The following is a 21,562-nucleotide window of genomic DNA, read 5'->3' as shown; positions in this document are numbered from 1 at the left end:
GAATAATTAGAAACCACTCTGTTAGAGATTGATAGTGAAATTAAAACTAGAATTCTGTTTTGAAGTGAAATAATAAATTACTAAATAATTTTTAGTAATGCTTTAAGTCACATGGGGAGTGCATAAAGAAAAAATAAATGAAATACATACCAAGTACATCATTTATGGGGCCTGGGGCTATTGATCTCGTTATAATGATCTTGCGAGACCCGGCCATGAATTGGAGTGCATGTGTTTTAACGTTTTTAAAGTTTTTAATGTTTTAATGTTTTTCTTTTTAACCTTTTTATGGGATTGTTCGCATTGTTTTATTCTTTGTTGTAAGCTGCCCAGAGTCCCTTGGGAGTTGGGCGGCATAGAAATGCGACAAAATAAATAAATAAAAATAAATGAATAAAATTTAGAAAGTGCAAAATTGGGCTTATATTTGTGTATTTGATTCCAAGGCCAAATGCCAATCTTTGTTTATAGAATTATTGGCTATAGATATGAGCACATTATGTTAAAAAATAATCTGAATGCTGTCTATTTAACATCCAGGGCACTTTGTAAACATTAGAATCTAAAGGGTGTTGTACATAAACTGTGACCTGATTTTTCATCAATTTTGTCTCTATTGATCCTTCTTCAATGAGTGGGTAGTAAAACTCTTTGATTCAAATTACTACTCATAGGAACAGCTTTGCTGGTTTTGACCAAGAACCATCTCATGCTACTATTTTGTTGGAGATATCTGACTATTAGTGTTGTCCTGAAATTAGTATTAAACTGGAGCTGATATTAAATCTTCAGGATAAATTGTCATTGAAGTCCTCTGTTTTTCATGAATTCTTCATCTTCATTATAAAGCTCTTTTCCAAGTCTCTCTGACCCTATAGATCTTACGATTTCAAAATTGTCACTGTATATGAAAGTTGTTCAACGTACGGAAATGTTATTAGATATTTAAACATTTTTTTCTTTTAATTTGCAATATGCAAAAGACAATACCATTTTTGGGGGGGGGCATGATTAATTTTTAATTTAATACTCTCAAACCATTCAGGTATAGATTTAGTCACCAAGGGGTACTATTTATTTTGCATGCGTGTGCGTGTAACTGCAAATTTATGTATAACTTTGCTTCCTAATTGTAAATTGTAAATTAAATTGTAAAACTGTTCAAAAATTCCTCTAGTTGAACTTGATTGGACTAAAGTCATTTCTTATTGGACTAAAGCAATTTCTTAACCATCATCTTAGCGATGACTATGAAACCTGAAGGAAGTTAAAGACAGAAATGTGCTTTTCTTAGACTTCAATTTTTGAAAGAAATACACTGTGATTATATAATGATTATACAATTACTTGCTATTATAAAATTATAAAAATTACTTGCTAATTCTTTTTGCTAGATTATAGATCTTTTTGCTATAAATAACTGTCTTCTAGAACTATTATAAATAACTTGCTTAAATTGCTGGCATTTGCAAAGAAAATAATAAAATCAATTCCTTAAATGTCCCGGTGCATGTTAAAATTTCATTGACATGCACATTTAAACAGACGTAACTTAGAAAGATAACATGGTTAAGTATGGAACATTCTGTGTGCTTCTATTTAAATAATGGTTAATAAATAAAGGAATAAAATGTTTCTAGGAGTCACTTGCTGAAGTTGAAGAGAAATACAAGAAAGCCATGGTTTCTAATGCCCAGCTTGATAATGAAAAAAACAATTTAATCTATCAAGTGGATACTCTAAAAGATGTCGTTGAGGAAAGAGAAGAGCAATTAGCAGAATACTATAGGGAAAATGAAGAAAAGACTAAGGTACTTAAATTTATAATTTATTATATGCAGAATGTAGATTTTAAGTAGCAGAATATTAAAAAAATATGTTTGTACTTAGGTATATTGATACTTGAAAATAACATTGCATACTTTTAATGAAGACAAAGACCTTACTAGGATCTATGATGGCTCAAACATGGAAAAATTAATTTGTTCTAGCAACAATTTCCCCTCCTTCTTTTTTTTCTTTTGATTCTAAGTTACTCTTACTGGACAGCCATTTATCTAAATTGTATAGGGCAGGGTTGTCAAAGTCAATTTCATTGAGGTCCAGATTATGATTGTCCTCAAAGGGCCAGATGGGCATGGCTGGGTAGGCGTATCTGAGTGGTCATATGACCAGGAGGGCATGGCCAACTCAACCTGGCTGGCTTGACGTTGCTCACATCAAGGGCCAAACAAGGCTGGGAGAAGAGATGCAGAGATCTCCAGTGGAGGAAGGAGAGACCAGGGCGAGCGCCAAAGCATTATCCATCAAAGGAGCCTCACTGTCTGGGAGGGGTTGCGCAAGCAAGTGGCAAGGCCAGCGCATCTTCTGGCATTGCAGGCGGGGTGCCTGGTGGGACTATGCGGGCAGGCGAAAGGTAGTGTGTAGCTTGGGGAACCCTCCAGTGTGACATCTAACAGGCAGTTCAGCTGCCCCCAAGAACACGCCACCTCTGTTTGCCTGCTGTGTCTTTCCCTAGACCCCCTGCAATTGTAGAAGCTGTGCCAGCCTCCCCCCTCCCCCCAGACAGCAAGGCTCCTCTGATGGATGAGGCTGGCGCTCAGCCTGATCTCTTCTTCCTCTGCTGGAGACCTCCAGATCCTCCCCCAAGTCCCCCTGCAATAGCAAAGCTGTGCTGGCTCCCTGCAGCAGCAAATGGCAGTGATGCACGACAGGCCAACTGCCTGATCCTGCCTGCCTGACACTGAACAGGCAGCCTGCCGCACCATGCCACCCTCACCTGATCCTGCCTGCCTATGGAAACTCGAGGGCCTCCACGGGGCACAGACGTCTTTGTCCATGGGTGTATCACGCCGCCTCACACTCCTGTCCTGCTCTGCTCTATTTGTGATGCTGGGGGGCCTGGTGGGGCATCAGTGCTTGCATGAGGCTGAGGGGTCTGGGGTGAGGTGGGGGGGCAAGCCATTCAGTTTTAGGCTGGAGTCCAGACTAAGAGTTAGGGTTGCCTGCTGCCTGCCCATTGCCTGCGGCAGCTTCCTATTTTTAATCCCCCTCCCCATTGCAGTTCAGCTGCCCCTCCCACCATACCCCAGCATTGACCCCCTGGGCACCCGCTCCAGCTGCACACAAGCATCGATGCCCTGCCAGCCCCTCCCCAGGCATCATAAGCAGCCACCTGCAATCAGTCCCGCTTCCCCGAGAGGGGACCCAGCTGTGCTTACCTCCTTAAAGCTGCTGCTGGTGCCGCCACGGGGTGAGGTAAGGCCCGAAGCCTGGCAAAGAGCCTGGCTGTAAAGGCGAGAGACCAGGCCAGGTGCAGAGGCAAGAGGCCGGATGGGGCGAGGCCAATGAGCATGGCCAGTCTTCATGTGCTTGCTGCTTCCTGTGTGTGCAGCCGCCGGGATGGGCCGGGCCGAGGCAATGCGGGCCGGGCTCTTGCAGTTTCCAGGATGTCCTTGTGGCTGGATCTGACTACATCACGGGCCGGATTCAGCCTGCTGGCCTTGAGTTTGACACCCCTGGTATAGGGTCTCTTGCCTGAGCAGCAGGTTGGACTGGAAGACCAAGGTCCTTTCCAACTCTGTTATTCCTTGCCCATGATGATTACAGTTTACTAAAACAGATTTGAAAAATTCTGTCAGATATTGTGGTAAATTGACAATATTGGCCTAATGTCAAGCATTGGAGACAAACAGGGAGTCTATTCAAAATTGGGTTTTGATTACAATATTAGGGGGTTAAGGTAAGGATGAGGGTGAGGTCTATTACTTGGAAATTGTGAAAATGTTTAAGCCAGAGTTCATAATTGTGTTCCTTTAACTGTGAGTAGTTATTATTCCTGCCTACATAATAAATATTAAGAGTACTCTCTTACTAGCCCACAGAATCTTGAAATTAGCTTACATTATTGTAACAAGCTTCAAAATGTTATTTAAGAGTAATCAAAGCTACCAAAACAAATTTTAAAGTCATCTAAATTCCACTTTTTTTTTTTGTTTAATACAGGAATTGGAAAGACAGAAACATATGTGCAGTGTTCTACAGCATAAAGTAAATGAACTCAAAGAAAGCCTTTGCCAAAGAGATGAACTAATAGAGGTACATACTCATGCTAGAAAATAACTAATAATTTGGTGAATGATGCTCAAATGGTGGTCTATAATTTATTTCCTTAATTTTGACATGTACTATAGTGTTTGTGCTTTTTCTCCAAGCTTATACTTTGAGTAAATAATGAAAGAGTTATATGAAGGGCTCCAGATAGCAAAAGTTCTTGATACAAATTGTTTCTGTGTCTACTTGTTTCCAGAGGGGATTGCCGTGCTTAGATATTCAATTGATATATCATTTATCTTGCTGCCCAACACTCTTTCTTTCTGAGACAGCTGGTTTAGTTTCCAGATTGGTTCTAAATTATTGGATATCTTGCTTTGTTAATGCTGAAGCTGCAGAAGCACACTTAAAACGTCAATTTCATGATCCCTATTTACTTATGTTAAACCTTTACATGCCATTAAAAATTCCAAGTTTTCAATGTTTAAACAATGAAATTAATTGATAATCAATAACGCTATTATGATAAAATGTAAAATAGGCATGATTAAATTCACAATAAAATATTAAATTTATAATTTTTATGACAATAATGTGGCTACCCTAGTTAGTAACTACCGTATTTTTCGTTCCATAAGACACACTTTTTTCCTCCCCAAAGTGGGTGGAAATGTCTGTGCGTCTTATGGAGTGAATATGGGCGACAGGCAGCAGCAGTGAACGGCAGCAGCGATCCCCGCCGTCTGGAACAGCTGATCAGTGGTGTTCCGGACGGCCAATCCAACCGCTGATCAGCTGCTCGGAGGCGAAGGCTCCAGCGTTCTCCAGCTGAGACAGCAGACACGGAGGAGGCAGGCTGTATACTGCAAGGATGCTAGCCAGATGAATACCGGATGGACGCTGGGAGGCAGAGGCAGATTTTTTTTCCCTTGATTTCCTCCTCTAAACCTAGGTGCATCGTATGCTCAGGAGTGTCTTATGGAGTGAAAAATACGGTAGGTTCTCACATGAAGCAGTTTCTTCTCAGCTTAACTGCTCATATAAACATGCTGCTTTAAAATTGATGGAAATACATTTTTAATTGAATTCGTGGGATTTTCTTGTTCATGGGTTGAAGTCTTTTTAATTAATTCTTATTGAATTGGCATGAGGGCTCTATTGGCATCTTCTAGCATCTCCATCTCCAATAAGATTTGATAAATCAGCTTCAAAGATTGACTGTAACTAGTTTATACATTATCTTATGCCTAATATCAGCTGCTGTGCTCTGTAATGTAGAGGGTTGGCAGTGATGTTCCACCAGGTGTTGGCTGCACCTCTAGATGGTCTTCCTGGTCTTCCTGAGTTTGTGATGTAATATGTAGTTGGTGTTTCTTAAGTTATGAGCAGCTTTCTCTTCACTTTGTTGAAGCATTGGGTAACTAACCATTTCTCAATTAGTGAGGATGCAGGTCTTCTGCCCAGCCATAGCTCACTCGTATGTTTCATCTATCCTCTCTCATTAAGTCTATTGGTATAGTAGCATTCCATCAAATCAGGATTTGTTTGTTTGTGCCTCATCCATGTATTGTTTTTCTGATAGCCCATTTATTATTAGATTGTCTTGGTTCCTCAACATATGATGTGGATCTTGTTAATCCAGGTGACATCTGAGCTGTCATAACTCTGCTTGTTTATTATTCTCATTTTTGAGGTAGAGAGGTAAGCCCAAGGGGTTTATAGCTCAAGGACTCCTACTGATGTTCCATGTCAGAGGTGACACTGTAACTACTATTCTATCCAGTTGCTTGTTTTTACTTTTATATACCTCAAAAAGGAGACAATAGCAAGATATTTATTAATGAAATTTTCCTTAATTGAATAAATTTGTATAAGTACAGTTATACAATTATTATTAGTTTGGTATTGTGATTAAGGTGGTTGTCTGGAAACCAGGTTAACTGAGTTCGACACCTCTGTTTAATATGAAAGCTGGCTGAATGACTTTGGGTGAATTACTCTGTCTTGAGTGAGAGAGAGAGAGATTAAACTGAATATTTGAATTGTCCTGCAGCGAGTATCCTGTAGTGTTGGCTCCCCAGCATGTGGGAGGGAGCGTTCTGCATCCTTTTCACCTTTCAGCTCCAATCCAGGAGCCCTCAAGCAATCGCATTGACGACAAACCATTTTATACCAAATTTATATTTCGCTGCTGGGGTAGACCAGGTGTTTCGATAGAAAAACACTTAATCTCTCCCCTGGCTCAAGCTGATGAAGGGAGGAGAACTTGTGGCTCAGAGGTTAATACAACTGCCTAATATGCAGGCAACCCAAGTTTGAATCCAAGAAAGGGTATGGGTAGCTGATGAGAACTAAATAGCTTGAAATAGATATATACTAGTCTCCCTTTATTTCTTTATCAGCGAAATATAAATTTGGTATAAAATGGTTTGTCCTGAATGCGACTGCTTGAGGGCTCCTAGATTGGAGCTGAAAGGCGAAAGACCCCATTTTCCATTAAGCTGTTAGCCAGTGAACATTTTGATTGGAATAGTGAACTATCTGCTCTCATATATGAATAGAAGAATGTTAAGAATGAAGAATGTTAGTTATATTAATTTGCCTGGTATTCTTAATAGAATTTGATATTCTTCAGGATTACCTTAGACTTTGAATCAGACGATCACTTTTTTGGTCCTTTTTGTCAACTATTCAAAATCTGATTCTGAAGACTAATCATTAATAGCAGAGCCTTTGATCTGTAGTGTCCCACAGAAGTCTCCTTAGACCTTCTATTAAGAGATCTTTCCGAAATAGGTGTAATCAACATTGTGCAGATAGTCCTCGAGTTACGAATGTAATGGAGCCTGCCCATTCCATTTGTAACCTGAGGATTCGTGGGAGTGAATCTCATATCTTGAATGAGATCACTCGCACCTTTCGCCCACGCATTCGCTAATCAAATGCAAGTGTGATGACCTGGGGCGTGGCACGAAAGCAACACAGCCAGAGAACAGGTCTAATTCCCCTTTAATGCTCCAACTTTGCCCCCAAATGTCCCCATGTTTACTACAAGTCCTGGAGCAAAGCTCTCAAGCACATCTTCAGCAGCCTCTGACTGCATGTAGTCCAGTAAGCCAGGTTAGCCAAACAGTAACCAGGGCCAGCAGTCCAATAAGCCAGGTTAGCCAAACAGTAACCAGAGCAAAAAGTTCAACGAAGCAGGCAAACTGGGCAAGCCCCACAAGACAGAGCACAGTAATCTTCAGGCATCAGCAAGTTCACACAAGGCTTCACAGATTCCACACTTGTTCCTGACAAATGTCCCTCCCACCGGCACTTCCTTACATCTCAGTCCCCAGGTGTGCCTTGTGAAGGGGGACAGCTCACTCTCCTCCCTCGTAGCCGGCCCAGTCTGTATTAATCTCACCTTCTTTCTTCTTTCCGTGCTCTAGGATCAGGAGGGGGTGGTCCTTGCTCTTTGCCTGAGCTCTATCTCTTCTCCTCCCTGTCTGCAAGCCTTTCTAATCCTGAAAAGCCTTCCCTGGACTGACTCTCCCCTTCCCCAGTTTCCTTCAAGGCCAACGGAGCCGCCCTCTTGATCTTGGCTTGATCTTGTTCCAGCTCATCTTTCCCTGCAGATTCAGACTGATGGGCACATGACAGCGAGGCTTGTTAAATGCCCATGAGGTATTTCAGGGTGGGGAAGGCCATCGGGGGAGGGCTACTGATTAAACAGGCCACCTGCCTGAGACCACCCAAGGCCTCTCTGACCCACTGAAATACTTGATGCTACCCAAATTGTCCCCCCCCCCAACCTGCTGCATCAGGTCACTTACCTTGTGAAGATCTAGCAAGCAGTCTCCTCTCCAGCCTCGTGCACCCCTCTGCAGTTACATTCGAGTCTCCGTAGGCCTCCCACTGCCCGTTGCAGGCTGAAGTAGAGCTTCCTCTTGCCACGGAGGACTAAACAGAGCCTCGGAGGGCCAGATCCGGCCCCAGGAGGCTCCATTTTGGCCTGCAATGGGTCAGGGGAGGTCTCTGGATGGCCGAACAGGGCTTCTGAGGGGCGGATCTGCTCCTCAGAAGCTCCATTTCAACCGACAATTTGCACGATGAATGTTGCAGAGCCTCTGCGGTTGTTCGTAAGGGCGAATAACTGCTGTGGTGCTACAGGTTTTGGGCCTTGTTTGGAAATGCTAGGGGGCGCTGATCGCGTAACTTCAAACATTTGCTAAGGGAACATTGGTAACCCAGGGATTACTTGTATGGTGTATCTCTCTATTTCTTTTTGTTTTCTAGTCCTAAGAAAATAATATATTGATCAATTTGATAATTTACTAAATGACTGAAAAAAAGAAACTGTATTCAGATAAGATAGAATTATTTTGATCACTAAAAAAGTCTGTTTTAGATACTTGAATTCAGATGTTCAGTATTGTAAATTGTATATGCTCCTTGTTTCTTTACTATTCATTGATTTTTAGCTGAATGTGCAGAATTACTGTACCTTGGATTGGTTGGATTGAGTAGTAGCTACTGTATGCATAATGTGGTAATATAAAGTTGAGGAATTTGCTATGTTGTGTGTATTAAAAACATATGGAAGAGCCTTTGGTATAATCAGTAGCAGCCATACTGAATTAGTATAAAATTTAAAAGTGACATTATACCAATATTTTAAAATTTTAAATATTATTAAAGTGTTGGTCAAACTATATGTTTATACATTAATTTATGGTAGTCCTCGACTTACAATCATATGTACATATGCCAAATATGTACAGAAATTGTGACAGTCATTATATGAGGTATGTGATTACCTCACTTAATGACCCCAATTATAGTCACTTAATGACTCTTCCTATTATAGTTATTAGCAGAGCCTGAGGTGCCACAGAGATGGAGGAAGCCCTAGGAGACCTGCCTAGGTTTGCACTGCAGAACCTTCAGTTTAGATGTAGGCTCTGCTAGGCCTCCCAGGACCTCCACAACTCCCTTCCCATGCTCCCTTTCCTGCATTATTGGGATTGTGGCCACTCCCAAAATGATGTCCACTTCTGGGACAGTGAATGCATCCACAACTGTGCAGAATGGCCATGTGGCAGAGTAGTTGCTTCCTAAATTATCCTAAAAGGTAAGTGATCAAGCCATGATGGGGGTGGGGAAGACAGTGTAGAACCCAGTGGAGTGAGAAGCAGACCCAAGGCCTGTGGGGCCCAGCAAGGCAGGATAGGGGTTATGGTGGAGAGAGCTCTGCAGCATCCTTGTGATTGGTCATAAGGGTGGGTGGATTGCCAAGTGGAGCACAAGGTGCTACAGCGGCCATAAATTTGGGTATGGGTCCTTTTTTCAGTACTATCTTTATTTTGAATGGCTGCTGAATGAATAGTCATAAATCAAGGACTGTCTATAACGTTAGAAAGTTGTAGATTATTTGAACATCAATCCTAAATCTGTTTGTAATTCTACCCTTCAAATCTTTGTTCATAAAACCTCGGTCTCTCATGTTTCTTTGGCTTATTTACTCACTTCTTTCTATCTTTTTGTAATTCCCTTTACTTGTTTTTCCTCTTCTTTTATTCTTTTCCCTGTGTTTACTGCAGGAGAACCAGCGCATGCAGCAGAAAATAGAATCTATATCCAAAGAGGTGTTTGACCTCCAGGAGACAGTTAATTGGAAAGATAAAAAAATTGGGGTATGAGATTATTCTGAGGTGAAAAGTGATTAGGAATAGACTGGCAAAAGTTGACAAGATTGTTAATGGTTTCAGTATGCAGAGGATCTGAATATAGTAATTACAAATACAGCAACAAATTAGATAAAATAAATTAATGCTGGATACTAGACAATAAATAAGTGTCATTCAAGAGGATATGCTGCATGCATCAATACATTTGTGATAAAACAGAATGATTTCTCAGTACTTCCAGTGTTGCAGTTACGTTTTGTATTTGGATGCTAGTTATTTATGATTAAAAATGAAATATAGGTTTGAGAATTGTGAATATGAGTCACCTGTTTAGTGGCCTATAAATTGCCCGTAGATGTAGTTCTCTCTTCACTCCATAGTTCCTGGGAATTTACTGATTGGTGGACTGTTGGGGAAATTATTTATTTAAAAGCTTACCAATTTGCTAACTGACTGGCTTCTGGGAAGCAGGTATCCTATAAAATCTAGCATACAAATAAGAATCAGGGCCCTGGACAGAAATGGAAACCATATGGTTTCCTCTTTCTTTTAATATTCTTTCACTAAAAACTCTGCTTGACAACATTATTTCATTTAAATTATAAATCACAATAACATAGTATAATTTTGTAGATCTGCTATCAAATCCAAGTGTTTATATTTGAAAATCTTAATGCATCACAGAGGATTATATTTTCTTGCTTTGTATAGTTCTAGGTTAGGGTAAACATTTGAATGATGTTATTTAGTACAGTTTCAATTGCAAAGTAGAATTACTAAAATTAATGGTTTTAATTTAGTTGCATTAATTTTAGTAGGTCTGAACTGCGTATGACCAAAATATATTTTATATTTTATCAATTCCATGTTGGGATTGGGTTTGAGATTGGAATTGGAATTATATTTAAAGTGTATATGAAATATAATGATCAAGACTAGATACATATTTGACAGATCCATTATAACTGAGAAATTCTTGTGCTAAGTATGACTTTTGTGGCAAACAAGATTATGTACAGCATTTTTTCTTCTTTTTGTTTAGTATTCTTCTTGTGTTTACAAGAAATCTCTCTTATCTATCACACATTATTTTTCTATACTATTTTCTTTGTGCTACTTGGCTGTAACCAACTACCAGGCTCTAGAGAGACAAAAAGAATATTTTGACTGCATTAGAATTGAGCGAGATGAGCTCAGAGATGAGCTGGCTAACCTGAAGGAAACAATGAAGAGAGGAGAGGTATGTTAGCAGTAGTACTTTTTACAAATGTAGATTGGGGAATCAGACTACAGATAGTGTAATGGAAAGTACAGCATCATTACCACATCATTTTCTCCTTTGTACTAACTCATGTATGAAAGCAATAGTGTTGTAACTTTTGATTATGTCAGCTAAGTAAAGCGTTTATCTGTAAAATAAAATTTTCTGATAGTTATTGTTAATGTTGCTTTCCCCCCCTCCAGAATCATGGATTAGTAATAATCCCAAATTGTGATATTAATCATGAACCAGTAATTGGTGCAATTACAGTTGTATCACAAGAAGCTGCTCAAGTTTTGGAATCAGCAGGGGAAGGACCACTAGGTAAAATGAGCATTTTCTTAAAAGATTATTATTATATTGGGGCTTCAATGCATATAAATTTAAAAATTATACCAAAAGAATTGTACTTTTAGACAGATCAGCCCTTTAGTTCTATGAGATTAGTTCCAGCACCCCATAAGTCTTTTCAGGTTTACAAAATGTCTATAGACATTCAGTAAGTTTTGGTTTTTAAATATTTAAATTTAAGTAGCTATGTATTAAAATACTTCCTATAGAAAGTATTCCAAGTATGCTGTATTGAGAGAACTGGTTAGTAACTGACAATACTAATCAGTTTCACATCTTAGACTTTTGCTTGTCTCCTAACCCACACCCCTCCTCTTTGGATTTTTCATTTTGACACTGGATTAATTAACCAGAATGGAATTACCGTAATATTTATATTCATAGGAGAAGGCCAGATTATAAAAAAGTAAGCAGGCACACAATAGGGAGTATACTGGGCTGTTTGTGTATACAATGTTTACTGATTATAATTGTGATCACATGACTGACAGATACTGCAAAGATTATAAATGCAGGCATTGGTCATAAAGTTATTTCGGCACTGTTGTAATTTTGAATAGTGCCTGAACAAAGCACTTGGTAAGTGAGAATTACTATACTAAGAGTTGATGAATCTAACTGCATAGTTGGACCTATGCCTTAAGTTAACATTTTTAAAGTGATCTTGCTGTATTTCAGTTATGGTTTGCCCAAGTCACCCTCCTCAAATTTTATTTGTATTTGCAAGTTAAAGATAACAGCCATAATCCATCATTTTGTAAATTCTAGTTTTCTTTTAAAAAGGCCCACCTGTCTTATTTTGAGTTTTCAGATGGAAACCATATAAAAGTATTCTTCAAAAGCCTTCCAATTCAGGAAATTAAATTATTTGTTTGTTCTAGATGTTAGGCTACGAAAGCTAGCAGGAGAAAAGGAAGAGTTATTGTCACAGGTAAGCCTCCTGAAGATTTCTAAAGTGAAGAGATAAACAATTTCCCATAATGAGGTTCTAATTAAAAAACAGAAACTACAGTTGCTTTATGACAGTTAGCTTTGTTTGTTTAGGATATAATTCTGTAGCTTCTGCAATAATCCAGGAACCATAGGATTCATGGTTTTTCATGTATTCTCTTCTGATTGTTTATTGATGGAGAATGATCCAGGAGGGGCTTTATATACAGTAGTGGCCAAAGTTGTGGAAACCTTTTGGGACAAGTGTATTTTCTAAAAGTAGCTAATAACACCACATTTTTAGGAGTAGTACCATAAAATTATATATCAATGGAAAGATAATTTAATTAAGAATGTAATGCAATAACTTTTATGAAGGATTTGCTATTAGAATAGCAGTTACAGTATAAAGAAGAAAAGTGAAACCCGTAGAAAAAACGAGATATACAAAAATTATCATGTCAGTTAATACTTAGTTACTTTTAGCATGAATTACGGCCTTACAACTTCTTCCCATGGAGTGAACCAATTACTGGATTATTTAAAAAAATTTGGCAGTTGGTGGTGTGTTTCTTTTTCTTTTTTCTACCACTGCCTGGATATTCTTTTTCTTTTCTTTTTTCTTCTTTTTTCTTATTTCAGTTTCCCTTTAGGGGGAACATTTTTTTTTTTAATTTGATTTATATGCCGCCCTTCTCCGGAGACTCAGGGCGGCTTACAATGCGTTAAGCAATAGCCCTCATACTTTTGTATATTTATACAAAGTCAGCTTATTGCCCCCAGAAACATTAGTGTGTGGATTTGTTAATATTATTTTTTTAAATGTATGGATTAGGGTATCAAGAACCTGAAGATATGTGGTGACCAGAATGATAAACGTGGATTATAAATATTGATTTACGAAATTTGGATTATAAAATTGGATGATTTGAAAGTAAAGATTAAAATGAAGAAGCAACCATAGCATTTATCATCACCATCAATAACAGCAGCACCAACTTCCGCAGCACAAAAAGCAGCAGAAACAAGACAACAAGACAAAACCAACATGGAATTAAAAAGCATGATGCAGACAATGCATGATGAAAGAAATGATGGGAAGAAATGAACAAAGTTTGATACCAGTGGAAGAGAAAGCAGAAGCAACAGAGAAAAAGGTGGAGGAGATGGACTATAGACTCACAACTATAGATAAAAGCCAGGAAGAGACAATTATACAGTTGGAAATGGACAAGGCAGACTTCTACTTAAGATTCCAAAACATAGAGGAAGAAAAAGGAGAGAATTTGCCAGAAAAAATTGCTGAAATATTAGCAGAAGTTATGAAAAAAAATCCAAAAAAGATAATTAACGAGATAGATGAAATTTACAGAGTAGATACAAGATATGCGATGAGGAATAATCTACCTAGAGAAATACATGTTAGATTTACCAAAAAAACGCTGAGAACAGAGATCTTGCAACTTATGAGGAACACAACAATACAATATAAAGATATAGTGGCATTGAAACAAGTTCCAAGAAGAGTGAGAGATCTAAGAAAAGAATACCGATTTTTGACGAAACATTTGATTAAAAAAGGAGTGAGTTTTAGATGGTTGATACCAGAAGGAATCTTGGTGAACTTACAAGAACAAAGGCACAGATTGGATACAGTAGAAAAGGCAGAATTATTTTATTGGCAATATATAGAACAACAAGAAGAAACGAAAGTGAGAGAAGAAGAAAGGGTAAGCTGCCAGGAAGAGAAAAGAGAACAACTAACGGAGACAACCAAGGAACAAGAGGAAAGAGCATTGAGAGAGGGGGCAAGAGCGAAAGAGGTAAAAGAACAAAGAGAAACAGAGTGACTAGATCTACTAAACAAATAAACAAATAAAAATGGAAGAAGTAAAAGTAATTTCAGTGAATATAAATGGAATAAATTCAGTAATAAAAAGAAGAAGAATATTTAACAAATTAGAACAACTAAAATTAGAGATTATATGTTTACAAGAAGTTCATATTAAGAAACAGCATAAATATCTATGGAGCAAAAGAAATTGGGAATACTATATACAACCAGTCAAAGTAAAAGAGGGGTAGCATTATATATTAAAAAAACAATTCAATCCAAACAGATTTTTGAAAATGAGGAAGGAAGGTTATTAATGGTTGAAATAACTATGAACTATGATGGAAATGACTGTACATGTAAATGTGTTTATGAGAAATAAAATTAAAAACTTTTTAAAAAAGTTTTAGTTCTGCAGCTGTTATAATGTGAAACTAAGATTGAATGATTGCTTCTATTAACTGGGTTTTATTGCTGGGTCGCTTCTGACTAACTAGTTTTTTTAGTGAGTTCCATGGATTTTCAATTGGGTTAAGGTCTGGGCTATTCCCAGGCCATTCCAGCAGTGGAATATGATTGTCTTGAAACTAAAAAAAAAGTGGTATTATTAGCCATCAAACCTCAAAAATACATTTTCGCAAAAGGTTTTCACAATTTTGGTCACTACTGTATGTTGAATTCTTAGATTATATTGGGAAACTTGTTAAACTGGAGATGGAAAACTAACAGATGAAAGATCACATTGCTGTATTTAAAGAATGTTACAGCAATCTGATTCTATCTGTAAAACACAATAATCTCCAGCTTAACTTTTTCCTACAAGTTTCCATTATAAGCTTAGAATTCAACATATATAAAGCCCCTCCTGGATCATTCTCCATTAATAAACAGAATAGAGAAAAAAACATTAATCCTATGGTTCCTGAATTATTACAGAAGCAACAGAATTATAGTTTAAACGAGCAGTGCTAATTCTGGAGGTTATAAACCAACCACACTTCGTTATTTAATTAAAACCTAATTATGGGAAGTTGAATAGCATGCTTAGTGCCACATCCATTTAGCCTTTGAATAATATGCTTAAAGCTATATCCGCAAAATGGTGGGTATAGGCAGAAAAATGTATGTTTGAAATGTCATATACACTTAAGTTTAACTCAGTATAAGAATATATAGATGTGAACTTCTTAATCAGGTATTTAATTTTGTTTGTTTGTTACTAAAAGTTACATTTTGTTAGCAATTTTGAAGATTGTCAAGGGCTGTGGCAAAATCTTTTAGGAACAGGTTGTGAATTTCTGCTGTGTGTATTAAAAACTTTATATATGTATATGGCAAACTCTATTTATTTATGTATTTACGAGATTGATATTCCATCTTTCAGTCCTGAATCCAACACAGCAAAGTGTTTCCTCCTCCCTCCTTCCCAACCTTGAGAAGTAGGTTGAGCTGAGATTTAAGTGAATGTGAACTTGGGTCTCCCTAATGCCAATCCATCTTCATGCCATATTGATTACATCTGCAGAGAACAAGAAGTGAATAAAAACCAGACTATTCTAACAGTAAAATTTTTGTTTCAGTTAAAACCATTCATATAACATGGCAATTTATTCGGTGCAGATATTCACAACTATTTTTCCTATAACCTTTGCATTTTAAGGGATGTAGATATCCACAGCTAAATTGCCTATTTATTGGAATAGCAGATCCTGTTCAGACAAATCCTGTAGATTTATTTAAAGCTGAAAACAATTGCACTGGATTCCTAATTATAGCAGTAGATGCTAATTATTTGTTAAATATGATATCAATTCATTTTAGATAAAGAAAAATAAAGTTTGAAGTGAAATACTGAAAATATTGTGTTATTTTAATTTCAGATTAAAAAACTGAAATTGCAATTGGAAGAAGCACGGCAGAAATCTTCTAGGAATGAAAGCACAAATTCTGATTTAACAGGACTGGAAAATGGTTCTGATTTGCAATTAATTGAAATGCAGAGTATGTTAATTCATTCAGTATTCAAAGAAGATGCACTTTAAATAGTCATGTCTTGATTTCTATGCAAATTTTCAGTTTGCATTTTGCAATTTTATATCAGATGATAAAGCAGATTTAATGAAAGTATTTGTATATAGTTTTAGATGTATAAGGTACAGTTTAAAATAAAATGAGGGAATATTAAGGAAAACAAGCAAAGTCTGGTACCAGTTGTGAAATTTATAGAGTTCTTGTCATAACCAGAGAATGGAAACTACAGAAATAAAACCTGTTTCCTGTTTGAGCTATTACATTCCCTCCTGACACTGTAAGAAATAGTGATCATTAATTTGTATAATCTTTTGATCTATCAGTTGGTTATTTTTAAATAACCACATTTTCATTGTATTTAAGATTAAAATACTATTACACAAGTCATTCTGCTTTTTATATTCTAATAAAAATGTTGACTAAACTCCTGAGATCTTAAGCAGTCACCTCATGAACTTTCAGGAATAAATATTGAAAAATACCAGTCTCCAGAGTTACTTAATTGCCACATTTAGTGCTGTTTCTCTCCACAACAAACATTTGCAATAAGTAAAGGTTTGATTGAAGTTGATTGAAGGTTTGAATCAAACTCGGAAGTTTGATTTACAGTCCTGAAATTCTCAATTTTCTTGTCTCTAGGAGATGCCAACAGACAAATAAGTGATTTCAAATTTAAACTTTCAAAAGCTGAACAAGATATAACTACTTTGGAACAAAATGTAGGTATCTTTTAAAATGTTGATATATTCCAAATTTAAGAGCCCTATACCTTCCCTCCCTTATTTTTTTCCCTACTTCATCACATAATATGCCTCTCTTGCACCACTAGTATGTGAATCCTATTACTATATTATCAGGTCAATGATGTACAGGGTTTGATATTTTCTTAAGAGGACCACTCTTCAAGCAAATAGTGTAAGTGCTGTATATATGTGCTGATGGCCAGGAAAGATATTTGGGCATCTCAAGTTAAAAGAAATGAAAATAGGACTATGTCAGATCTAGAAACAGTGCACATAAACATTTACATTGGGAAAATCTTTACTTATAATCAGTGATAATATCAATGTCATGTTTGCATTTTATTAGAATTAATTAGTATTCTGTTGAGTTTCTGAGTATGATTATATCACTTGACTACGTATTGTTGACTCCATGGTGTTTGCATTGTTTCTTGGGAGGAACAGTGAAAAGTAAATGTTTTCCATTTAGTGCTTTTAAGGAAAGGTCAAAGTTACCGTATTTTCCGGCATATAAGACGACTTTTTAACACATGAAAATCTTCTCAAAAGTCGGGGGTAATTCGCCAGGTGTCATTCTCCTGTAACTAGGCAGACCAGCCAGAAAGGCTCCGACGAGCCTTAAATGGCTCTGACAAGCCTTAAATGGCTCTGATGAGCCAAGCTCTGACCATCCCAGCTGAGTTGCCTGCTAATCAGGCAACTCAGCTTGGATCGTCAGAGCCATTTAAAAGAAAAAAAGTTTTTTCTTTTAAATGGCTCTGACGATCCCAGCTGAGTTGCCTGCTAATCAGTAGCAAAAATCCTCCCGCCTCTCCACCTTAGCTGCTAGTTGCAACGCTTGCCTTGCTTCGCTTGCCTGCAATCCATTGCATCAGCAAGCAACTGAATATCCCTGCCTGCAATCAAGCAGGCAGGGAGTTGTGGACTTCAACTCCCAGAATTCCTCAGCCAGCAAATCAAAGCTGGCTGAGGAATTCTGGGAGTTGAAGTCTACAAGTCTTAAAGTTGCCAAGGTTGGAGACCCCTGTTCTATTGGGTAAGTTTTTTTCCCCTTTGGGAGCTTTAAAAAAATAGTTAATTGGGTTTTTTTTTTAGTTGTTCTTTTTTTAGACCTAGCCATTTAAAGTTTAGGAAGTTTTAAATTTAGCTGCTTTCATATAAAAATAAACATAAAATAAATTAAAATAATATTTGTGCAGCTTTCTGAGATTTAGTGTCCTTCTGTAGTGTTTCACTCTAACTACACAAACACACAAAATCTCACAAAGCTGTATGTGGAATTTTGTGTGTGTAAAGTGTGAAAATTGGGTTTTTGGGCTTTTTGTGTCTGTGTGAGGTTCCTGCTTGTTGCAGAGGCCATTTTGGGTCTAGCACAGCTGCTTTTACATTGTGGGTGTAATTTTTATTTGGTATGCATTGGAAGAGGGGTAATCTTATACTCAAGTATAGCCCAAACCCTATATTTTAACAGGAAAAGTCGGGGGTCGTCTTATACTCCCAGTCGTCTTATACTCCGGAAAATACGGTACACTGAATCTTCCTTGCATATGGGAAGATAAACAAATCATTGGTCTTCTAGGTTTTAAGACTTGAAGGACAGGTGGTGAGATATAAAACTGCTGCAGAAAACGCAGAAAAAGTAGAAGATGAACTGAAAGCAGAAAAGAGAAAACTTCAGCGAGAGGTAAGTATCTACTTTTCCTTTCAGTGAAAAAGATTAGTAATAGTATAGTAATTGAGATGTGAAAAATGTGTGCTACATTTAAATGTAGCTTGAGATTATTATTATTTCAAAGAAGTATAAATACTCTGTCCATAGGTTTCTTACAATTATGGTGTGATATTGTGCGTTCGCAGGACTGCTAGAAACCAAATCATTTGCAGAATTCAGCATCCAAGATCAGGCTTATTAACATTTAGCAATAACATAATCCATTTCCAGCAGTGCAATTTTCCTCCATCACTCCTTGAATCCTCCCAAATATACAAATGGGAATATGAGGTCTCTGGGAGGCAGACATTCTCAATTTTTGCCCTTAACACCTCTCATTCATATAGTTTCAAATGACAAATTTAATGTTGGCTCAGTTTTAGACCAATTGGAGGGAAAATTAAGGGTGGAAATAAGAATAGTTTGCTTCCCAAAGGCATTATGCTCCCATTTCTACCCTCAAAAAAGCAAACAGTATCCACTACTTGGCATTTATCATTGCTTAAGGCAGTGTAATGATACCATATCATCATGAGATTAGTGGGAGTGTGGAGACCTGCTCCTCACGTCTGATATCACCGTGACATCAGCCAGAAGTCTTCACGACCCTCCTCCTCACGTGACCCCCTGGGCAGGTGTTGCGGAGCCGGGAGGATGCGCAAAATCAGGATACCCTCAAGCGAGCAGCCGGCTCAACCAAAGCAGTGAAGGTGCGCCAAGTAGGCAGGTTGACTGGCTGACAGGCGAGCATCTTTGGCGAGGACACTCTGGCTCCCTTCAAGCCTGATCCTTGGGGTGGCCATGCAAGGTTCGGTGGGCCAGCCCTCTTTTCCCGTTGCCCTGAACTTTTTTTTTTTTTAATTTGATTTATATGCCGCCCTTCTCCGGAGACTCAGGGTGGCTTACAATGTGTTAAGCAATAGCCTTCATACTTTTGTATATTTATACAAAGTCAGCTTATTGCCCCACAAACTGGGTCCTCATTTAACCTACCTTAGAAAGGATGGAAGGCTGAGTCAACCTTGAGCCTGGTAAGATTCGAACCTGCAGAAATTGCAGGCAGCTGTGTTGGCCCTGAACTTCTTTACTCCTCCAGCTGAACAGTGCTGAGGGGAAGAGAAAGAGAGCGAGAGAGAGATAAGGGGAGAGAAAGAGAAATGAGAAAATGATGGAGGGACAGAATGAGAGAGGGAAACAAATGAGAGAGAAGAGACAGGGAGAGAGAAATGAGAGAGCTGGAGGGAGATAATGAGAGATGGAAAAAAGGGAAACAAATGAGATAGAGAAGGGGAGAAAGAAAGAAAGGAAGGAAAGGAAGAAATAATAAGAAAGGGAGAGAGAGAGGGAGGGAGAGAGAGATGCATTTCCACAGAAAGCACCGGGAGCCACAAAACCTGGATAGACATGGCTGGGGGTGGGTGTCATGTGACTGGGTGGGAGTGACGTTGAGTTGGCCTTGCCCACCCAGGTTTTGTGGCTCTCGGTGTTTTCTTTTCTGTGGGAAACGGGTCCAAATGGCTCTTTGAGTGTTTAAGGTTGCAGACCCCCTGACCTAGAACATCAATTTATCCCATGGCTGATGAAGCAGGGTTTACATAAACTGAAAGCATATGCTTTCTGAAAGCATATATAAGACCATATATGATGAAACTGCCATCCCATTTCAGGAAACAGGAACCAAAACAAATTTATATTATCCAGATACATGATTAGATATTTAAGATTTCAAGTTTTCTGTTTTGCCTTCTGAAGCACCACTTTTTGATTATCATATTTCACAATAAGATACTAGGAATAATATGCAGAACTTGTGTACAGGTAGTCCTCATTTAGTGACCACAATTGGGATAGGCAATTCAATCATTATTATTTATTTATTTATTAGTTCGATTTATATGCCACCCTTCTCCGGAGATTCAGGGTGATTTACAATGCTTTTAAGCAATAGCCTTCATACTTTTGTATATACCTGCTTAGTAGGGCTCCCCCCCCCGCAAGCGGTGTTCTATTTTATACCAAGTCAGCTTATTGCCCCCACAAACCGGATCCTCATTTTACCTACCTTGGAAGGATGGAAGGCTGAGTCAATCTTGAGCTTGGTGAGAATTGAACTCGCAGTAATTGCAGGCAGCTGGCAGCTAAATACTACTTTAACAGTAGTTTAGTCCACTGCGCCACCAGGCTCTCATTAACTTTGTAACAGCACTTATTATTTTACTTAAGCTTTCCTATGCTTACAAAACTGCAGAAGCTATAAATCAAGGATTAATAGCAAAGTTACTTTTTCATCATTGTCACTAAATGAGGATTACCTGTTCTATCGGGTGACAGAATTGTCAAAATAATAATTCTGTCTCATTTCTATTTCATGGAACCCTAAAGGATCTTGTGAATCAAATATAACAAATGGACTTAATGTTCTTACCAATTACCAGTGGAATTGTTTCTTAACTTTCTTGTCTTTATGAACATATTCATAGCATGTCTTATCCACTTCCAGCTTAAACAGGCCAACTAATGCAGGATCCCATATTTTCTAACAATCCTAGGCCACTTATATTTAACTTGTACTGTCTAAATAAGAATTAATTTACGTTATTTTAATAGTGCTTATTAGACTAGTATCTACAATGGCATAGTAGGTCTATGAATATATCTAGGTTTATCATCTTGAATCACTTAAGAGGATTGCCTCATTATTAGTCTCCAATCTCCTAATTAGTGAGGTGGATTTCTTAGAGGACCTTAAGCCAAATTTGCTAGAAAATCAGGGGTCTGCAACTTAAACATTCAAACATTCAACAATGTGCCATTGCACATTGTTGGCTTGTATTTAATTGGTTGCCCACTAAGACTCCAAGATCCCTTTCACAGTTACTGTTATTAAGCCTGGTTTCACCCAGTCTATATCCGTACTTCTGGTTTTTCTTGCCCAAGTGTAAGACTTTACTTTTCTCTACGTTGAATTTCATTTAG

The 21,562-nt window shown here is 37.9% G+C and overlaps 1 protein-coding gene across 32 annotated transcripts in view; it reads left to right on the top strand.

Moving 5' to 3' along the window:
• Positions 1-21,562, top strand: part of LRRFIP2 (LRR binding FLII interacting protein 2) — a 154,063-nt gene that overhangs the window by 131,495 nt on the left and 1,006 nt on the right. For 18 of the 32 annotated variants that reach the window (XM_087892497.1, XM_087892494.1, XM_087892492.1 and 15 more), the window contains 9 exons: positions 1,641-1,811; positions 4,006-4,098; positions 9,639-9,731; positions 10,768-10,965; positions 11,190-11,310; positions 12,219-12,268; positions 15,982-16,102; positions 16,772-16,851; positions 18,455-18,559. In XM_087892497.1, coding sequence (XP_087748623.1) covers positions 1,641-1,811; positions 4,006-4,098; positions 9,639-9,731; positions 10,768-10,965; positions 11,190-11,310; positions 12,219-12,268; positions 15,982-16,102; positions 16,772-16,851; positions 18,455-18,559 — 1,032 coding nt within the window. The remainder of the gene's footprint in view (positions 1-1,640; positions 1,812-4,005; positions 4,099-9,638; positions 9,732-10,767; positions 10,966-11,189; positions 11,311-12,218; positions 12,269-15,981; positions 16,103-16,771; positions 16,852-18,454; positions 18,560-21,562) is intronic. The other 14 variants (XM_087892498.1, XM_087892489.1, XM_087892483.1 and 11 more) reach the window with 3 other exon arrangements.

Source organism: Pantherophis guttatus, chromosome 4 (assembly GCF_059756535.1).
Source record: "Pantherophis guttatus breed Tessera chromosome 4, ASM5975653v1, whole genome shotgun sequence".
NCBI classification, from domain to species: domain Eukaryota; kingdom Metazoa; phylum Chordata; class Lepidosauria; order Squamata; family Colubridae; genus Pantherophis; species Pantherophis guttatus.
The sequence above is the reverse complement of the archived record's forward strand: the minus strand, read 5'-3'. Positions and strand labels throughout refer to the sequence as shown.